General features: G+C 38.6%; 1 protein-coding gene across 1 annotated transcript in view; it reads right to left on the bottom strand.

Annotated features, from left to right (window-relative positions):
* Positions 1–348: 348 nt before the first annotated feature.
* UGCG (UDP-glucose ceramide glucosyltransferase) overlaps positions 349–21,309 on the bottom strand; it is a 36,502-nt gene continuing 15,541 nt past the window's right edge. Inside the window, exons 2-9 of the mRNA XM_074856133.1 lie at positions 12,454–12,595; positions 8,773–8,875; positions 7,791–7,892; positions 7,282–7,394; positions 5,236–5,414; positions 4,728–4,814; positions 4,118–4,307; positions 349–2,805 (exon numbers count right to left, since the gene is read on the bottom strand). Of these exons, the coding sequence (XP_074712234.1) occupies positions 2,635–2,805; positions 4,118–4,307; positions 4,728–4,814; positions 5,236–5,414; positions 7,282–7,394; positions 7,791–7,892; positions 8,773–8,875; positions 12,454–12,595 (1,087 nt within the window). The 3' untranslated portion in view covers positions 349–2,634. The remainder of the gene's footprint in view (positions 2,806–4,117; positions 4,308–4,727; positions 4,815–5,235; positions 5,415–7,281; positions 7,395–7,790; positions 7,893–8,772; positions 8,876–12,453; positions 12,596–21,309) is intronic.

Genomic DNA, 21,309 nt, shown 5'->3' with positions numbered 1-21,309 from the left:
CCAACACCACTCCTCAATTTCAACATGTTTTGTGGCAAATATATCCATCTCTAAAATCTGAATCTATGACTAGCTACGATACAGAACTATCTTCTCAGCTGTGAGGTTTTTATACACTGAAGTTATTCTAAAAAACTAAGGATAACTCAAAATCAGATTTAGGCACATGTGAGTTAATTTCAGCAAAATATAAAATCCAAAACAGAGGGTCAAGGTGTAAAACACCTCAAAAGAAAGGCACATCTATTTAGTGCTGTGAAGATTAATTAGAAATAAAATTTAAGAAAACTGCCATAAATAAAGCTGTCATGTTACAGCATCATTGAACAGAGGGAAAGCACCCCTGTATTCCAAACAGATTGTATTAAAATTTATTTTTAAATAAAAGAAAAAAAACAAGACAACAATTTTAAATAAACATGGTATATTCTACACATCTGTAGATCAACACAATTTTACATCAGCCATTTTTAACTTTTAGAAGTTTTGTTGCAGCATCTTCTACAACATTTGACAGTGTTGGTTTCCACCATTTCATAATCATCCGAACAATACCCAAATGAAACTATTTGCTTAAGTGAAGCTTTATTTTTCATGACCAAAGATGGCTCTACTAATACAAAAGCACCTGTTAAACAATTATCCCCACCTAGTTTTTTTTAAATTAAGTCTGTTCAGCCTTTTTTGGTTCTGTTCAATTGCCTGCATAGAAATCAGCATAAAGCTAAGTTGCAAGCTAAGCTTCACTTTAGCAGTGCAATAAATGGCATCAAACTTCATGAAACAAAGATACAAACACTGTCAAAATTCAACTATGTAAAAAACAATATTAAACAAGGATGTTTTTGTGGGTCACAACTAGACTAGCTTTCAGTGTGCAGCTTTCCTCAGGAAAAGTGCTTCTTCCTGATTCACATGAAAAGAATGAAGCATGCATCAAAAGCCTTTGTTCATACAGAAATGCCATTAAAAGAATTCCATGGTATTATAAGGCAAAAGAGATATTAAGGTGGATGAAGCATTTTGGCCCAGAGTATGTTTTATGACAAATACAGACACATTACACTTGTGTAGCATATGACAGGTAAGGGACTGGCTCAGTAAGGTAAAAGTGTCCATTTTTATAAATACATGTCATTATTGCTAATATGCTACACGTTATCATCCAACTTTTAAAGCTGCTTTGTTGGCGTTAGCCTTGTAATTAGCAGCGCACATTTGTGGTGACAATATGCTATTCCATATGAAGAAAAGAAAAGCAGCATAAATACAATTATGAAAACAAAAGGCTTATGCAACATTCTTCTCTATCTTTGCTGTGGTTTTTTTGATTAAAAAGTGTTCAGAGAAAACAAGTCCAGTTCACCACAAATTAGGAAGTCTTACAATGAGGTTGGAAACCAAGATACAGGAAGCAGAGAGGAAAAACATGGCATGCATTATAATCTAGTCCTTTTAGTCATACCACTGGAATACAAAAGTCCAATTTAAAGGCTAGACTAACAATAGAAGGCAAAAAGCCAAGAGTAGACTTAGTTTGATATTTAAATTAAGATTAGAATTTTAATCAGTAACAGCAAACTCACACGGCCCTTTAATATATTCACAATATCTACTGCAATTGAATACTTAATTATGACTAGTATAGTATGTTCACTTTAAAAAGATATTAAATACCTGCATCATGAAATTACATTCGTAAGACATTGTGTAAGAAAATAGCTCATGTGTGAAATGCTTCTGAAATGTATTTCTGCTCCTTTCTACCCCCTACTGTGTTGTCCCCCACCCCTTACTCCCCTCCCCCCAATTAAAGCATTCACTCACAGGGAAAAACAAATGCCCCTTAAAAAAGGATGGAAACATTGAAGGGGAGCAGCTTGGCTAGTTAAAGCACAGTGCTTAACAAGGTTCAAGACAGAACCAGATCAGAGTTGGCCAAAAGATGCCCACAATACATGCCTTACCAGTAATTTCTTCTAACTCATTCTATCAAACTCAGTCCACTTTTGGTTCATTGCAATGACTAAAGTATTTCATATATACACATAAACACAAGACTCCAGCTTTACTTTAGTTTGTTTTTGCAAAGCGTTTTTACCTTTTCCATTCATTTTGTTCTGCAGCAACTGCAAGAGGTAGGCATAAAGCATTTAAGAGCTTCTTTCCCATGGTCCTGTTACTAGCTCAATTTAGTGGAATAAAACAGAAATCAGCTGTACATCTGAGATTTTACTAGGTACAGCCTTGTACAATTCAGCTGGAAAATAGCTTATGTGAACCCTGGATTTACTAGGCTAGCACACCATGGAGTAAGAAGCTGTTCCTATTCAGGAGGATACTTTTTTCTTTTTTAAAGAGTTTACTGCAGAGCATTCCTATAAGAAAGTAGATGTCAGGACCAATTCTCTCCATTTCTAGTTGTACATAGGAACAAGGTACCATTTGGCCAAGACTACAGATGTATTTACACAGATGCAAGTGCCATGCAAAAATAAATTAAAGAACAGATACCAAAACATACAAGTAGTAAAACTACTGAAGGTAGATTTTCTTAAAAGTATTTATATAAACAATTTATAATACTTTTCTCCCCCCCTTCTCTTTTTGACATTCACAGTTACAAAGCTGTGGCTATACATCAAGAATTTCTTCTGCAGTGCCTCCACAACGTAATCTGTAGCGTCCTGTCCTCCAGCTAATAGTGGGGTCCCACAAAGCAGATAGGAAAATATAAATTGTCATGGATTCTCTGATGAACCAAGCTACTGCATAATCAAGTTTTGAAAAACACAGAGCACCACCCTAGGAATATAAAAAACAAGTATTTAAACATACTGATTATTCAAAATGAATTTTAAAGTTATTTAAAACATTTATGTCACAGATACATCTTTTCTAAAGCTTATTATACATATTTAAATATCAATAGTGTATTTTTTTATAAGCCAAGAACATTTTACTGTTCAAGATATGATTACCTATGTTAAACAAAAGTTGCTTGGCAAAATGACCCAGAAGATTTGAAGAGAGACTTGTATGTAGAGCAAAAGGCAAGGAAAAGCATGACAATTTCACTTTACACTTTTTGAAGCTTTGTAAAACTGTCCACTGAGTTTTTGCCACAGACCCCAGAACAGCAGCATCTATGCAGAATACTCCTGCACATCCCCAGTGGAGTGAAATTCAAATAAATAAGCCTTTGGCCTATTGCATAGGAAAAGTGTGAAAAAAGCTTAGAGCCTCTCTATTTTCTGCTTTGAGAATTTCCAGGTACATGGCAGAGCTGAAAGCCGAAGAGGCTTCAGAAGAGGAAGAGCAGGCACAAAGCTCTTTTACATGCTGTGTATGGTGAGAAGAGTAATCAGAAAGGTGGTTGTTAAACTGACCTTCTGGAGTCCTAACTTTATTTCCAATATGTTAAGATTACCAAAAGAATATTTTTCAGTATGATGAGAACTATTTGGTAAGTTTAAATACACAAGTAATTATGGATGAGATTTGGATGGAATATGATCACAGCAGAAACTAGTCCAAATAGTTCCTACAGCAGTAGAAGAAAAAATGCTGTTCTGATTTGTGACATCTTTCTATATTAAAAGTTTTTAAATGAGGCCTCACTTGTAGCGATGGGAAGATTTTATTTTTAGAGGTAGGCTACTGCTGTCCTGTAAGTCCATTACTACCAAAATAAAGTGAAAAGTGTACTTAAGACTACATATATACACCTCAATAAATACAAGACAAAGTGACAACTAAGATAAAAGAAAAAACTATAAAATCCCATAAAACTGCTGTTCTTATACTGTTAAAAAAGCTTCCAATTTCTGGATATTCCTAGGTAGAGCAGACTGAAAATGAGAAGATTAAGGGGACAGATATGCAAATTTTTGGAGCCTAGGCAGGTGTGCATAGACAACAAAATTACAACCAAGCACACTTACTCCTTTTAGTGCTATTATAACTGAAGCTGGAAAACTGAGAAGTAACAGGATTTGACCTGTTATTTCCTTGATGTCAAGAGAATTATTTTGTTGTTACAATTAGGTTTCGCTTTTTGCTGAAGCAGATGGCACCACTAACTTTAATAACCTCCAGAGAAAATGAAGCTACATACCTGAACACCTTTTAGTTGAATGTAGTCAAATATAAACCACGCCAAGCAGTGACACATGAAAAATACCATTATATCCCATCTAAACACATGATGAGCTGCCCACCCAATAACTAGACTGGCAACAAAGCACTCTGAGATTGGCTCACAAATTATTGTGGCAGGCAACATATTAATTCGCAGTTTGGCCCACCTAGAAAAGAAAAACAAATCAGTTCTGACTATGCATTATTCTATGTCCTCCTCCTCCTCCACCTCATCAAATGATGAGCCATCATAGTTTTTTCTGACTATGTTAGTTTAATCTCATTTAATTTACACCTGCAAATAAATATTGCAAGAATTCTACCTTTCAAAGATACTGCACATAGCATTTAAGAAGTACTCAGGGATTTTTTGGGTGTTTTTTTTACTTGTATCAGTCATACTTCTGTGGAAAGTCAGTGCTTCTCTCCTAACACTAAAAAGAAGCATGCATCAAGCTATGCACTGGAGCTTCTGGACATTAGATCAAATTAGCTCAGAAAACATATTCCCTCTCATTATCATGTTATCCACATCAGAAGCAGGTGACACGGGTGGGTGGGAGAGGGAGTAAAGACTAAAATTTTACCTGATCATTCTGGACTGAAACTGAGAAATAGAATATGAACCAGAGTTTTGCATTGCAACCTGTGTGGCCATCGCAAGTTTCCAGCCCCTGAAAAATTAATTTATTATTATAAAAAATAACATGCAAATAAGAAATGTAAAAAACAATTAGAGAACACACACCCAGGAATTTCATTAGGTTGAAAAGTTTTTGGCCTATGTGCCATATTATTGCAATGGGTATAAACAAAGAAGTTAAGTGTATTTTATCAAGTCTCTCCATTGGAAAATAGCAAATACCACTTGAATAATACTTAAACCAAGGTCTCACAAACTTTTTTTTAAAGGAATTGACAATGATACGGCTTATTTCTAAAAGACTACACTGATAGGACAAGCTCATGTCATAAGCATGTTTGCTGTATACATGTGAAGCTGACTTGAACACTTATACTTACAGTATGCACCATGTCTTTAAAAAAGATTTAAACTGCGCTTAAAACAATAAGCTTACTTCAGAGTCATCTTACCGGTCAGCTATAGCTTTGGCCATAAAGTAATCTTCAGCAATATACTGTGCAAAAGCTATCAGTCCTCCAGCTTGGTCCAAGACATCCTTCCTCATCAAGCAGGACATTCCTGTTACACACTTAAAGCCAGTTAAATTGGCTGAAATATATGACCTTGGATGGGAAGTTCCAAAATAAACCTGCCAAAACAAGGTAAGGTTTTTAAACTCCGTATGTGTTTTATTCAAGTACTACCCACTGACAACTTTTTCTCAAAAAATGTTTGGAGAAGGAAAAATGTGCTAGACATGGTCAATTATGGGCCAAATCCAAATATGCTGTGTTTGGAAAGATCTTTACCACTAACTTGAGAAATCTAGTCTACCACCAAATCTGAGAAATCTGTTTGTGATATTGGCTGTGTTTTTACAAATCTGTAAGTGGGTTTTAAATCCATATATTAAACTACCATATTTCATTTCTAATTTATTGAGGTGGTTCTCAACAAATACATATATTAAAAATCCATTTAGCAACTTACTAATCACTAGGATTAACATATTATTTGGTGATAGCTGACATACATGCTTTCTCCTTCCTCTTACAAAGATTAACTGCATTTCTCCATACACGTTCTTAGAAACTTACAATATGGTTGTACAGAAGCAGGGAAATTTTGTTTACCTAACGTACTTGCAAACAGAAAAAATGAAGAAAAAATTCAGATTGTGAGCAAGCCTTTTTGTAAGATTCAATAACTTAAAACTAGGAGTGTCCTATAAAGAGACAGTGCGAATGAGTACAAGTGCTTGTCACTACTATTCTTCCTACAGATGGCCTTCACACTGGTCTTACTGACACAGTAACTCATTCAGGAACAGGCATGCTCATCTTGTAGTATACTGGATCTAGAAGCAAAAAACACTCTTCCAGGAATGTAGAAGCAGGAGTTGTAATTCTTGCTACATTAGCACATCGCAGTACTACAAGCTTTGTGCTATAGCTCCTTGCTCTTCGCTTGTAGGAGAAAATTCAGACTTTGTCACAAAAATTACACAAGCCGCCTTCTCTCCATGCAATGGAGTACTGAATTTCACTGCACTTATCTCTCACATTTCTGCCTTCAACACACATCAGTTAGCCTTGGGGTCAAAACACCTTATACATGCCAGCTTAGAATAAAATATAGTTGATTAAATTACATGTCTTGAAGCACAAGGAACAAACAAGAAAACTCAACCTTTTCACTCTACAAAAGAGAACTTACTGAGAAAGAAGAGGGGAGAATAGGACAGAATGAGTGATATGGAGATGGTGGATAGGAATCAACTGTTCACTTTCTCTTCCAAAATAAGTATGACATGAAATAGCACTACAGAAGAACAAGAGTCAGCGTGAACAAGGTGGTGGTTCCTGTAACAGTAGAACTATGGAACTTCCTGGTAAAGACAGTTACAGATGTTCAAAAATCTATATGGACTCAAAGAAAGAATGGAAACGTTCATGAAAGAAATCTGTTCTTACTAAAATACTAATACATTGAGGATTAGTAAATCTACAAGTCTACTTCCTGCTCAGGAAGTTTCTCAGCTGAAAATTGCAGAAAGTTGAGACAGTATTACAGGAAAATGGAACATAAGCCTCACTTGTGTTCTACTCTCCTCAAAGGCTCTGGTTATAAACCCTACTGGAAATAAGATACTGTGTGAGCTGGACTTTGTTTCCTCTGACTTGTCATGGCCATTTCTGTGTTCCTTTTCAGTCATCAAAATAGGATTAATGGCCTTTTCTGACTAAGCACTACAAAGAGTTCTTCAGTTTTAATAATTCTTTTAACCAAATCCATCATTTCCATCCTGTAATCTTTATTGTTTGTATTGTAAACTTAAATATTGAATCAATGTTCAGAGCACCATGGTACAATTTTGGAGCATTCAGAAGTTATCCTAGATAGTTTGAAGTGTGACTGCAGCTGAAAACAAACATTTCTTCACTCAAAATGTGCAAGAGGCTTTATACAACTTTTAGTCAGCAAAAAGGGAAAAAAAACACCAACATTGCACTCACCTGTTCAAGGGTAGCAGCAAAACCCTGTCTGTCTGCAACATAAGGAAGCCCGTGGACCAAGCCTACTTTTTCAGTCATTTGATTGGCCATATCCGTCAGCGTGTCTGGTGTTACTAAGTGACAAACGAAAAAAAGACGTTCATTAAGCAATTCTGTCATGAGCAGACTACTTTATAGAGACACTAATTCTCATTCTATTACCAACATCAAGAGCACATATACTTTGATGCACAGTATTCTGGAAGAACAAAGTTTCAGAAAAACAACAGAGATTAGCATCATTATTATGATCAACAACACATACAATGGAAACAGTTTGAACAGTACTTTTTTAAAAGGCATTTTCACCTTTAATTAGAGATTAAGCATTTTTATACCATGAACATATTTTTTCCAGGCTTTTAACTCTCCTTTCTAATTGTATTCTCAGTAAAAATCACCTCCAGCAACTGCTTGTCTACAGGGAATAAGAGCAATATAACAGTCAGCACATTACAACACACACCTACCTCTGATTCCACTGTCACAAATCCATATGAGATCATATTTGGCAACTTCATAGCCAGGCATTAAATTGTTAATCTTGGGGTTGATGCCAACCTTCTTGCCACCTAAAAAATACAAACATAATACACAAACAATGTATGGGTTTTTTTAGAATTCAGACTCAATACCCAAAATATTTAGATATACTAACTGAAGAACAGTAAAAATTTAACCATAAAAGTCCAATTCTATGAAAAGGATTTCAATTTTAAGTATTCCTTCACTTCTATATTTTAGATCTTACTACAATTATGCAGAGAATTAAAAAGGAAAAAATATTCTCATGCTTTCTCAAAGTGGCAGGGTAACAAGGTTAATGTAATTAAAAGGGCAGTAAAACTACAAGGTTTATTACTACATTCTGTAAGGTAAATATTCTCTACCTCTTTCTTAAGACTACGGATTATGACCATTATGCTCTACAGTAATTTTAAAAGAAAAATTAAAAAGGAACAGAATAAAGTGAGACCACTTTTGTTTCCAGTTGACAGACACGGTCCAGTTTGTTTCATGTCAGAGAAAAATGACACTGTACTACCTAGTTCTACTATCCTTTCCCTCCTCTAATTCAAATGTAAAGTGAAGAAAGAGACCTACAATATAAACTGTCAAAAAAGGATTATTGCAGGACCTCAAGATCAAATACAGCCACAACTCCAAGTCACTTCCTGCACATTTAGTTCAGTACAAAGACGGGATTTAAACTACTGTTTCAGATTTAGAAGGAAAAAGTTGCTGGGGTTGCATAAGTCATTCTTCCTAGAGTTTTTCTGGACTGATGTCACAGATTGTGACTACAAACTTACTTTACCCCAAACTGATGATTAATCTACAGAACCAACATGGGCTGAACAAAATGACTATTTATTTTAGAATACTGTAAATGGAGCTAAAGACCTAAAAACATTTTTCAAGTAAGTCCCATCTTCAAGTTGCACTGCTTACCTATGAACAGTCTAGCATCAACATTCGGGTATTTGCCAAGGAGCTTTTTGCACACATCAATAGCTGGATCATCATGATCTTGTACACAGAGTAGTACTTCATACTAGTAAAAACAAAGATGTACACACACACACTTAAGATCAATACAGTCTAGGGAATAAAGCTTGATAGTGTACCAAACCGGAAAAAAAGACAACTGTTATAGAATTAAAAATAAAACCAAAGGGGTTGTTTTACAGCTAAATAAGACTATTGATACACAACCAAGTACTTGTGAAAAAAGAACCTGTTCCAAATAAACACTTGTACTGAGGAACATTAGTGTTCCTGTTATCAGAAGGGTTTCTATGAGGCATGAAGCAAGATGTCCTGGTATACACAGTAAAATTTTTATTTTCACTTCCATTCTTGTTCACATATGAATATTAAATCCAGTCTCATATGCAATGAAATTACTGCACAATATTGCAGGAATGATGTTATGATACACTTGACCACGTACCTCTGAACTACACTTTCTTTTCCTTTACTTTCTAGACGCATATGCAGAACAGAGTTGGAAGACAAGCCAGAGACCACTATATGTACATTTAATTGTATAATAAAGTTAAGCTCAGGAACATGTATATGCATATATGATGTGTATGTATTTTCCTCATTAATAGAATAATGTTTAAAAATCAACCGGAGGTAAGGGAAAACTGTAGCTGTTTCAGCAATCAAGCTACGTGCTTGTTACACATGAGCTACAGACAGCATTTTAAGAATCACTCAACACTGAGACAGCTTTGAAAGCTTTGATGAAGGTATTTCTGTTTCTGCATTAACAGCAAGTTCCTTGAATACTCCTTACTTGATATAACCTTCCTCTGTTTGTTAAAATTACTGAACTATTACAAGTTATTAGAGCTCTAATGCAAAGAATAAAATTCAGAAAATGCAAATTTCTGATCAAGATACCTAGAAGCCACTTTCACAGTCCAAGATTTAAAAATTCAAATCTCATTAAAAACAATTTTCTTGGACCTCATTTGATATAGCAGTAGTAATTAAAAGAGCCCCAACTAGTGATCACAATAGTTCTTATTCTCCCTTATACTATTCTATCACCTCATTGCACTTTATTTTCAATAAGCTACTTAAGCAAAAAATAATCTGAAGTTTGAAAGCTGCCTGTGGGCTCAATGGTGACAACCTCTGATGTTCTTGTTCAGTAATAATTATTTCATCAGCAGAAGACATAAAGTGAAATAAATACATTCAAGAAAAAAAATGGTATTGTTAAGCTCAAAAAACCTAACAACTCTAACAGAATATTGTGGAAACTTAAAATCATTAACCACTAAATGGGAGTTGTTAAGACTTGGTCTGGCACTACAAACTATCAGACAAACACATCTTTCCCTCTCAGAAAGAAAATTCAAAGCCAGTTTGCCTAAAGAGCAAGTACTATTTGATTCCTATCACTTTACCAACACAGAAAATGAAATTTAAAGGGTAAAAGACCTGCCTCATTAAGCACACGGGTCCTTTCACCACAACCCTGACAGCCTGACCACCACAGAAATTACTAACTGAAGAAATTTGTTCTTTATTTTTCATCCAACTAGACATGTAAAGGAACACCTATTTTTACTAGTAATTAAATGACTGATCTTCAATCCACAGTTGCAATGACACTTCTATATCCATATTCTCCAAGAAATTCAACCAGAAATAATAAAAAACTTTGAAATTCCAATATCTGAAAACAGAAAAATTCACAGTAAATGGCCTTTGTATACAGTAACAAAGTAAAGAACTCCAAAATATATGACTAAAGGAGAAGAAATACAAATATACTTATATACATAAACATTACAATTAGGTTCATTTGGGCATAACATGAATAGAAATATTTCTGCCAAAATTACAATCTGCACAGTAAGAACTGTTCACTGATAAAAATATTACATGTAAGACCTGCAGTTTAGAAGTTGTATAACTGGCTTCTATGCAAGACACATGGGGTATCACAGAATTTCACACATGTGTTATCACAAACTTTAAATTATTTTAATTAAAAAAATATTTTACACATAGGGTATCACAGAAGAGTATCAGAGAATCAGTACCAATGCAGGTTGAACTTCACTGAAACAAGTTTAAGATTATTCTTTCCTAATAATTTTTCCCAGGACAGCTGAACTTTGAATACTAGACAATACTGTTGTTCTGGTTTTTGTGGTGTAATGTCAATCTCCTAAATGAAGTATTTCTGTAGTTATTGTACAGAAGTGTTTTCAAACAGTTTAGGCATATTGCTTGTACTGTATAATCTGTGCCCCAGAAAACTGAAGCATTCCTCCATCTTCACTCTCCTTGGGAAAAATACGATTGTCACTATTGTTATCCAAAAATCAGATTTCTGTGGAGTAGCAATATTTTAAGATTGCTACCCATATGTATCAGTTATCAAAAGGCTCAAGACTATCTCTCATAAAACAAGATTCAGCATAACTTTTTCTGAATTCTCAAATGAATTATATTTGTAGTTAAATGCTTCAGCTGCATAATGCTTTGATGCTTATAATAGTCATAAAATAGCCAAAGATATTGCTGCAGCTTCTCTTCACCATTTGCAATATTGGGATACACAGCACGCCTCAAGTATGCTTTAAACTTGTCTTGGCCACACTTAATCTTTACTGCACTTTTGTTGCATCAAAAAGACTTAAACATTCATGCCTGAAGCTTTTCAGAAGGCCCCAAGCTTCATTACAGAAAAACTATCCAACTTCTAATAAGTTCCAAATGGTGAAGGTTTTTTTGTTTTATCCTGCCTACTTACTCCTAAATTTAAAGCTCTCAGAATACATAAAGGAAACTCACTGTACAGCTTACACATACCTCTGACCTTTTACAACTGAAGCAGCGGTGTCAGAAGCAGTTTTGAGAATTGAGAAAAGAGTTTTTTATTAAAGTTACAAGTTTTAGAATTCAGGAAATATGCAGTAGAAAACGTAGTCCTTCTTCCATCCACAGGAGCGTACACCAAGTAGCAAGTGATGCAGCAAGCATTAGCAGATTTCTTCTTTAAGTTGTAAGCTCCTTAGAGCAAGGACAGCATCTGACACATTTATCACTTATATTACAAAGTCAAACAGTGTTCAACAGCAAATGTAAGCTTTTATTAACTATTTGTTTCCCAGCACCTATAAGTGGCTGGGAGACTATCCTACCTACCAACAACTGGTGAGGTGCACCACCTACCTCGTCACTGCGCAATTCTTCATTAGCCATCAGCAAGAACCGAAGTTTCAGGTTATCAGTTGTGTTTTATTTTAAAGGGTATGTTACAGAAAAGTAGTAACTGGGGAGGGCGTCTGGCCTCTCAAATGATCTTTTATAGATTGAAGAGTTTTATACTGCTATGAACACCGCAATACAGGAATAATAATTAAACAAATCTTACTGAGATGTAGAGTATGTTTTGTCCCCAAGTACTGATCATGTTCCTTTATAGACAACTTCTCAGAAAGGAGTAAGTTTGGTTTGCAACATGTGAAATTATGCATTCGCTGTGGAAGGAAGAAGAATCCAATACATAACCAAGTTGCATAGTTCTAGCTCAAGATCCTGATAAGACTTTTGGAGGCATGGGAGGAATTAGAAAAAAAACTCTATAAATAGTATACATACTTTTGGGTAATCCAGTTCAAAGAAGGTTTCTAAGTTGTTGATCAGGTTAGGATCCACACCTTTTAGCGGCTTTAGAAGCGAAACACCAGGAAGCTTGCTGTATGGCTGTTTGTCTGTGGCTTTCTTATTGAGGTGGAGGCGTCTGTAAGAAGAAATAGCATGTTTTCTTTATGTGGTGGCCTGGTAGAGAAGTCCATTCAAAATACAGCCAGAACTAAGAAACCTTGGGAGTTAAAATTGCTGCCAAAAAATAAGTTTTGGTTGTAGAAACAACAGCTATTTTTTACATCACACAGTTGATGTGTCAGAGACAATGCCTAAAAAAACCTTAGCATTGTATGTAGGTAAATTCAACCTGATTCAACTTACTAGACATTTCAAATCAATGCATTTTGCACTATACATTTTGAACAAGTATGACTTTTTTTTCAAACTGCACAGGAGACAAGATTTTTCTGCCTTCCTCCATAGCACTAAAACTCATAGTATTATAACAGGATAATCAGAAAAAACAATTTAATGTAAACAAGGCAAAAAAAGAAAAGGGTCATGTGCTTTTTTCTGCATTGAGTTATGCAAAACTTAGAGCAAGCTGGAAGCACAAGGGAAACTGTTGATCCTACTGATCAATTTGTTAACAAACATCTCCAAGAAAAGGATAGGGATCAGTCAACCGTAGTATAAAAATCCTAGAAATCAGGCTGGGTCAGAAGCATAGATAAAACAAGAACACAATTCCAAACAATCACTAGTATTTCAGCAATGAATATACCAAGTAAATTGATGATTATGTCAACTCACTAACATGAATGTTTAATCCTACACTCCTGTGTGAATGAATGCAAAATTAAATTCTGAAAGCTTGATGGGCCAGTATACAAGCAAATTGGCATCAAGTAAATATATATATATAAGTTACTGGAGAAAAAGGATTTGCTGAAACTTATAGAGTTTGCAAATTAGTGTATATACTGCATACTGTAGTTCTCTAACATGCATAGTAGTCAGATTGAAAGAATATTTTATTGTAGCATGTATCTAATGGTATCAATTCTTAACTTAAAAACTTTCACACTTTAAAATTTACAAGATGCTGCTTCAAAAAAACAAAACAGAAATATGGTTGCTTCATTGATTGCTTCATCCTAGTTAAATGGTTAAAAGAAGTCAAGTTCCTAAGAAGCATACTCCTGATGAAGTGAAATTACCGAAACACAAAGAAGCTCCACTAAGAAGATATTAGAGTAATTCTCTAGAGTTGTTTTTTCCTGAAATGGCACAGTGACATCACATTTGTTACCTCATCAGCCCCCCCCCAGCATGATCCTTTCAGGCAGGTTTGCAGCTGGATACCAGGGACATAATGCCATTACAGAGAATAAAACAATGGGCTCACTAAAAAGACAATTACAAAGCAGATGATGTCCTTGTACTGCTATTGAGTCCAATCCTGGGCACTGAAGAGGTAAACTGAAGTAGACTTGCTGAGCAATTAACAGCCAAGGGACAGTCAGATCAAAGTAAGAAAAGCAACAGTTCAGACAGCTACCACAGGGAGAGAAAGATTTTCTTACCAATTTTCACACATGTAACAGCCATCAAGGGCTTTAGTGCCAATAAGAAGCAAGAGTCTCAAGAATGCAACTTTGACCAGGAGGAACAAGAGGTAGACAATGGAGGAGGGGAAGGTAGTACTCCATTTGAAACAGACTATAGCAATGCGCAGAGGCAAAAGCCTTGATGAACAGGAAATAAGAGAAGGAAGTGGCAGAGTAAATGGAAAAAGGAGAGAAAGGATGAAGACAGACTTGAGGCAGGACTGTGATAAAGAATAAGCACCAAGTGATAAAACTGCAGAATCTTGCAAGGCATCATATTGCACACGATGCTGACACCTAGGATAATGCAGGTGATTGAATTACATAAGGAAAAACCTACACATGGTGTAAGTGGGAGAAACCTTGCAAGGCATGCAAATGAGACATGCAGCATCATCAGGATCTATTCAGCTGTGAAACACTATACACTGAGACTTTTGACAGGGTATGGCTCAGTATGGTAAGACTAATATGCCATCTTAAAAATAAGACTCCGGTTCATGTTCTATTCATAATGCTTCACAAAAGTAGTAGCCTGACATCCTGAAAGCACTGTGGTATTGTGACACTAAGGTAAAGCAATTTCCACACCAGTAATTGCAATGCTCTGTTAGACTCTGTGGAGCAACAGTAAACCACATCATTTTACACTGAGAAGAACTATTTGTGGAATGGCACATTTAGAAGAAAAAAATCAAAAAGTTACAATTGAAAACCTACCATCACCAGAGAAACAGAATCACAGAATTGTCTAGGTTGGAAAAGACCCTGAAGATCATCAGTCCAACCATCAACCCAACATTAACAGTTCCCAACTACACCGTATCCCTCAGCGCTATGTCGACCCGACTCTTAAACACCTCCAGGGGTGGGGACTCCACCACCTCCCTGGGCAGCCCATTCCAACACCTAACAACCCCTTCTGGAAAGAAATGCTTCCTAATATCTAGTCTAAACCTTCCCTGATGCAACTTGAGGCCATTCCCTCTTGTCCTATCGCTTATTACTTGGTTAAAGAGACTCATCCCCAGCTCTCTGCAACGTCCTTTCAGGGAGTTGTAGAGGGCGATGAGGTCTCCCCTCAGCCTCCTCTTCTCCAGACTAAACAACCCCAGTTCCCTCAGCCGCTCCTCGTACGACATGTGCTCCAGACCCTGCACCAGCTTCGTTGCCCTTCTCTGGACATGCTCGAGTCATTCAATGTCCTTTTTGTAGTGAGGGGCCCAAAACTGAACACAGTCATCGAGGTGCAGCCTCACCAGTGCCGAATACAGGGGTAAGATCCCTTCCCTGTCCCTGCTGGCCACGCTATTTCTGACACAAGCCAGGATGCCATTGGCCTTCTTGGCCACCTGGGCACACTGCTGGCTCCTGTTCAGCCAGCTGTCAATCAACACCCCCAGGTCCCTCTCTGACTGGCAGCTCTCCAGCCACTCCTCCCCAAGCCTGTAGCGCTGCTGGCGGTTGTTGTGGCCCAAGTGCAGCACCCGGCATTTGGCCTTATTGAAACTCCTACAGTTGGCCTCAGCCCATCGCTCCAGCCTGTCCAGGTCTCTCTGCAGAGCCTCCCTACCCTCGAGCACATCAACACTCCCACCCAACTTGGTGTCATCTGCAAACTTACTGAGGGTGCACTCGATCCCCTCGTCTAGATCATCAATAAAGATGTTAAACAGGAGTGGCCCCAAAACCCAGCCCTGGGGGACACCACTCGTGACCGGACGCCAACTGGATTTAACTCCGTTCACCACAACTCTTTGGGCCCGGCCATCCAGACAGTTTTTTACCCAGCAAAGCGTGCGATCATCCAAGCCTTGAGCAGCCAGTTTCGCCAGGAGAATTCTGTGGGAAATGGTGTAAAAGGCCTTATTAGAGTCAAGGTAGACAACATCCACAGCCTTTCCCTCACCCAATAAGCAGGTCGCCCTGTCATAGGAGATCAGGTTTGTCAAGCAGGACCTGCCTTTCATAAACCCATGCTGACTGGGCCTGATCATCTGGTTGTCCCGCATGTGTTGTGTGATGGTACTCTGGATGAGCTGCTCCATCAGTTTCCCGGGCACCGACATCAAGCTGACAGGCCTGTGATTTCCCAGATCATCCCTCCGACCTTTCTTATAGATGGGTGTCACATTGGCCAATTTCCAATCTGTCAGGACCTCCCTGGTCAGCCAGGACTGCTGGTAAATGATGGAAAGCGGCTTGGCGAGCACCCCAGCCAGCTCCTTCAGCACCCTCGGACTAACCATTATGAAAAACAAGTTACAATAGTCAAATTAAGGCTAATATTTAACATGGAAGCCAAAATTTAAACACTAACTTTGTATGTTCTAAATGAAGGTGTGTGTTACAGAACATGCACCAAATTAGAGGTAAGATGAAGCAGTAAAGTCAGTATTTTTGAACACTAACTTGTGCTTATGGTAGTTCAGTGCTCTCAGACAGGTGGTATGATCAGCCATCTTCATTATCACAGACCATGTATGACACATACAGTTCAAAATCATAAGGGAAAGCAATCCTTTCACCAATTTTGTATCACATATGGAATATTACATATTATTTTGCACTGAAATTAGCCCAAAGCAATCAAAAACACTTAACTATACAGATGCACTTGTTTAATGCATTTTTTTCTACCTCTGCCTAATGCAGTAAACTGCAGAAAAACACTACACCAAGGAATGTACACCACCACCAAGAATGTATATAAAATATGCTGGCAGAGCACTACTGAAAGGCACTTTCAGATCCTGTATGTGAAAGTCTAATAGCCAAGTTATCTACATGCACTTTTGCACCTACATATATTAAATAGGTAATCCTGCAATCCCAAAGTAGTGAAACCAAAATTCCTTCTAAGCAGTCAGGTGCTGGTGTACATAGGTGGGGAAAGAAAAAAGCAGCAGGATGCATAATGGTGTCAGGAGTTTTAGTTCAACTATCCTATATCATCTAAGAGGTTATCTGCAAAACTTTCCTCAAACTTAGTTCCTTAACACAATCATAATTAACCCACAGAAGTAACTAACCTAGACTTCTCTCAGTAGAGGAAAAAAAGTATTTCCTAAGACAAAATCCAGCCTACTGAGTTACTACTGCCCAGTATACCACATGATGAATTCTTGCTAACCTGTATCAAATTAAGCCACAAAACTTTTTTCTTTAAAGGCCAAGACTACACCTCCCTCTTTCCACTTCATTACGGCCAAGAGAGTATTCTAGCAAAACCAAAAAGCTTTCTACAGTAGACAGATTGCCGAGTCTCTCAGCTGAGATAGTAACACATAACTTTTAAAAGCAGCTGAAAAAACTTAAGTGTTCTTTATTCTCTCACTTCAACCTTTCCTCAGCAGCTACTTAAGGAATTATCCTATTAGGGGGAGTTAAGTAATTCCAGCTCAGAAATTTGTAACATACTTAGTGTCTGCTGTAAAAACCACAACACTAACAAGATGCAGTAAGCACTGAAGACATCCCTTGAAGGCTATGGTTCCACAGGCCATTGCGATAAACTAGCAGATCATTACTTCTGAAAACTGTCTTCCTGCTTCTACTTCTGAATTTACACACTTACCCCTTCCCCAGTTCCTTTTCATCTTAGTGAGCTGAACCATCTCACATGGGTGTTTGTGAAGTGTTGTTCTGCTATGGAGTAACAGACAAGAAATCTCAGCTTGAACAGGAGAAATCAAATGTAAGATTATCCTGCTTCTTTTGGCAACAGAAAGGTAGAAAGGATGAGTTCCCCGTATATTCCTTACATTTTATATGTATCTTGTGTTAAAACATTTCCAAAAGTAGGTACCTTTATCCACAAAAGAAAAAATGAAATTTGCTATGGGTACACTACACTGGTCAGTGCATTAAATACAACTGAAAGAAAGATTGGAGGAGTTCAAAAAGTGTAACAGTCAATCCCTGAATTCATGAAAGGGGTAACACCACCCCTGCTTCACAAAGATTAGTATTAGCCCACTTAAAATCATACCACATTAATGCAACAGTATAAAGACAATTCCACATAAGAAGGCATAGATAACTACTAAATAAGTTTCAGTATCTCACAGCAGTAACTTTATACAGTCATCTGACCATTTTACAATATATTAATATTAAATAATATAAAAAGTACACTTTTTATATAGATGGTACTTTTATATATAAAAAATATATACATAATGGCCTTGGGACAACTGGTTAAGGGATTGGGAGCACAAACAGTGTTTTCCTCTATCTTTGTGTGCTCACCGAGACACTTTTCATCATTTATCAGCAGTCCTGGACAACTGGGGAGGTCCCAGTTGACCGGAGGTCAGCAAATGTGACACCTACCTACAAGATGGATTGGAAGGAGGATCAGAGGAACTACAGGCCTGTCAGTGTGACCTTGGTGCCAGAGAAGTTTATGGAAGGGTTCATTTTGAGTGCCATCACACAGCATGCACAGGACAGCCAGGTGATCAGGGTTTATAAAAGGCAGGTCCTGCTTGACTAACCTGATCTCCTTCTATAACGAGATGACCCATTTAGTGGAAGAGGAAAAGGCTGTGGATGTGGTTTACCTAGACTATAGTAAAGCCTTTGACACCATTTCCCACAGCATTCTCTTTGAGAAACTGGCTGCTCATGGCTTGGACAGTCATACTCTTCACTGGGTTAAAAACTGGCTGGATGGCTGAGCCCAAAGAGTGATGGTGAACAGAGTTAAATCCAGCTGACAGCTGGTCACAAGTGGGGTTACCCAGGGCTCAGTACTGGGACCAGTTCTGTTTAGTATCATAGAATCATAGACTTGGGTTGAAAGGGACCTTAAAGATCATCTAGTCCCAACCCCACTGCCACGGGCAGGGACACCTTCCACAGGTTGCTCAAAGCCCCGTCCAACCTGGCCTTGAACACTTCCAGGGAGGGGGCAGCCACAAGTTCTCTGGGCAACCTGTGCCAGTGTCTCACCACCCTCACAGTAAAGAATTTCTTCCTTATGCCTAATCTGAAACCACCCTCTTTCAGTTTAAAACCATTTACCCCTTGTCCTATCCCTACATCCCCTGATAAAGAGTCCCTCCCCATCTTTCCTGTAGCCCCCTTTAAGTACTGGAAGGCCACTTTAAGGTCTCCCTGGAGCTTTCTCTTCTCCAGGCTGAACAACCCCAACTCTCTCAGCCTGTCCTCACAGGGGAGGTGCTCCAGCCCCCTGAGCATCTTTGTGGCCCCTCTCTGGACCAACAAACAGGTCCATGTCCTTCTTATGCTGGGGGCACCAGAGCTGAACACAGTACAGCAAGTAGGGGCTCACAAGAGCACAGTAGAGGGGAAGAATCCCCTCCTTCAACCTGCTGGCCACACTGCTCTTGATGCAGCCCAGGACATGGTTGGCTTTCTGGGCTGTGAGTGCACATTGCTGGCTCATAGTCAGTTTTCCATCCACTACTACCCCCAAGTCCTTCTCCACAGGGCTGCTCTCAATCCACTCATTTCCCAGCCTGGATTTGTGCTTGGGATTGGCCTGACCCATGGGCAGGACCTTGCACTTGGCCTTGTTGATCTTCATGAGGTTTGCACGGGCCCACCTCTCAAGCTTGTCCAGGTCCCTCTGGATGGCACATCCCTTCCCTCCAGCGTGTCAACTACACCACACAGCTTGGTGTCATCGGCAAACTTGCTGAGGGTGCACTCAATCCAACTGTCCATGTTGCCAACAAATATGTTAAACAGTGCTGATCCCAACACCGTCCCCTCAGGAACATCACTCATCATGGCTCTTCTCTTGGACATCGAGCCGTTGAACGCAACTCTGGGTGTGACCACTGAGCCAATTCCTTATCCATCAAGTGGTCCATCTGTCAAATCCGTGTCTCTTCAATTTAGAGACAAAGATATCTTTATCAATGGTCTGGATCGAATGCACCCTCAGTAAGTTTGCACACAACACCAAGTTGGGCGGGACTATTGGCCTGCTTGAGGGTAGAAAGACTTTACAGAGGGATCTGGACAGGCTGGATTGATGGGCCGAAGCCAACTGTACAAGGTTCAACAAGACTCAGTGTCAGGTCCTGCACTCGGGTCAGAACAACCCCACGCAATACTACAGGCTTGGAGAAGAGTGGCTAAAAAACTGCTTGGCACAGAAGGACCTGGGGGGTGTTGGTTGACAGCCGGCTGAACAGGAGCCAGCAGTGTGCCCAGGTGGCCAAGAAAGCCAATAGCATCCTGGCTTGTATGAGAACTAGTGTGGCCAGCATGACTAGGAAAGTGATCATTCCCCTGTACTCGGCACTGGTGAGGCTGCACCTCAGATACTGTGTTCAGTTTTGGGTCCCTCACTACAAGAAAGACATTGAGGTGCTGGATAATGTCCAAAGAAGAGCAATGCACTGGTGAAGGGTCTAGAGCGCAAGTTTTATGAGGAGCAGCTGAGGCAACTTCAGTTTAGTGTGGAGAAAAGGAGGCTCAGGGAAGACCTTATCATTCTCTACAACTGCCTGAAAGAAGGTTGTGAGGTGCATGTCGGTCTCTTCTCCCAAGTAACAAGCAATAGGACAAGAGGAAATGGCCACAAGTTGCACCAGGGGAGCCTTAGATTGGATATTAGGAAAGCTTTCTTCATGGAAAGGGTTATCAAGCATTGGAACAGGCTGTCCAGGGTTGAGTCACCATCCCTGAAGGTATTTAAAAGGGGTGTATACATGGCACTTTGGGACGTGGTTTAGTGGTGGACTTGGCAGTGGCTATGTTAACAGTTGGACTCGATCTTAAAGGTCTTTTCCAACCTAAACAATTCTACAATTGTATATTCATAGATGGAATAGGATTTTATATATATATAAATAATATATAATAATCTCTCTCTATAGAGAGAGACAGTGTCATGAACTCAAGACAGCATTTGGCTACGGAGCTACAATGCAAGTTTTTGCCTGTATGTGAAGGCAGGAGGGAAGGGGTCTGCACAAGCAGCCTTTGTTATAGCACCAGGAAGCAAAACAAGGTACTTGAACATGGAGACAGAGAACCACAAGAGGACTCTCTGCAATGACACAACTAAGCCTGAATAACACACTATTACCAAGTACTTATTTCTCATATTGCTCTACCCAGGTTTAACTACACAAGCATACTACTGTGCATTAAGAGGCCTACTACACTATTATTCCTGTTCAAGCACCTGCTAGACTTCTGACAGATCTGAAAGCTGCAACACAGATAAAACAAAAACCAACATCAACTGTGGCCACAGGCCTCCTAGCAAATGGAC

This window comes from Strix uralensis, chromosome Z, assembly GCF_047716275.1.
Source record: "Strix uralensis isolate ZFMK-TIS-50842 chromosome Z, bStrUra1, whole genome shotgun sequence".
Lineage (NCBI taxonomy): Eukaryota > Metazoa > Chordata > Aves > Strigiformes > Strigidae > Strix > Strix uralensis.
The sequence above is the reverse complement of the archived record's forward strand: the minus strand, read 5'-3'. Positions and strand labels throughout refer to the sequence as shown.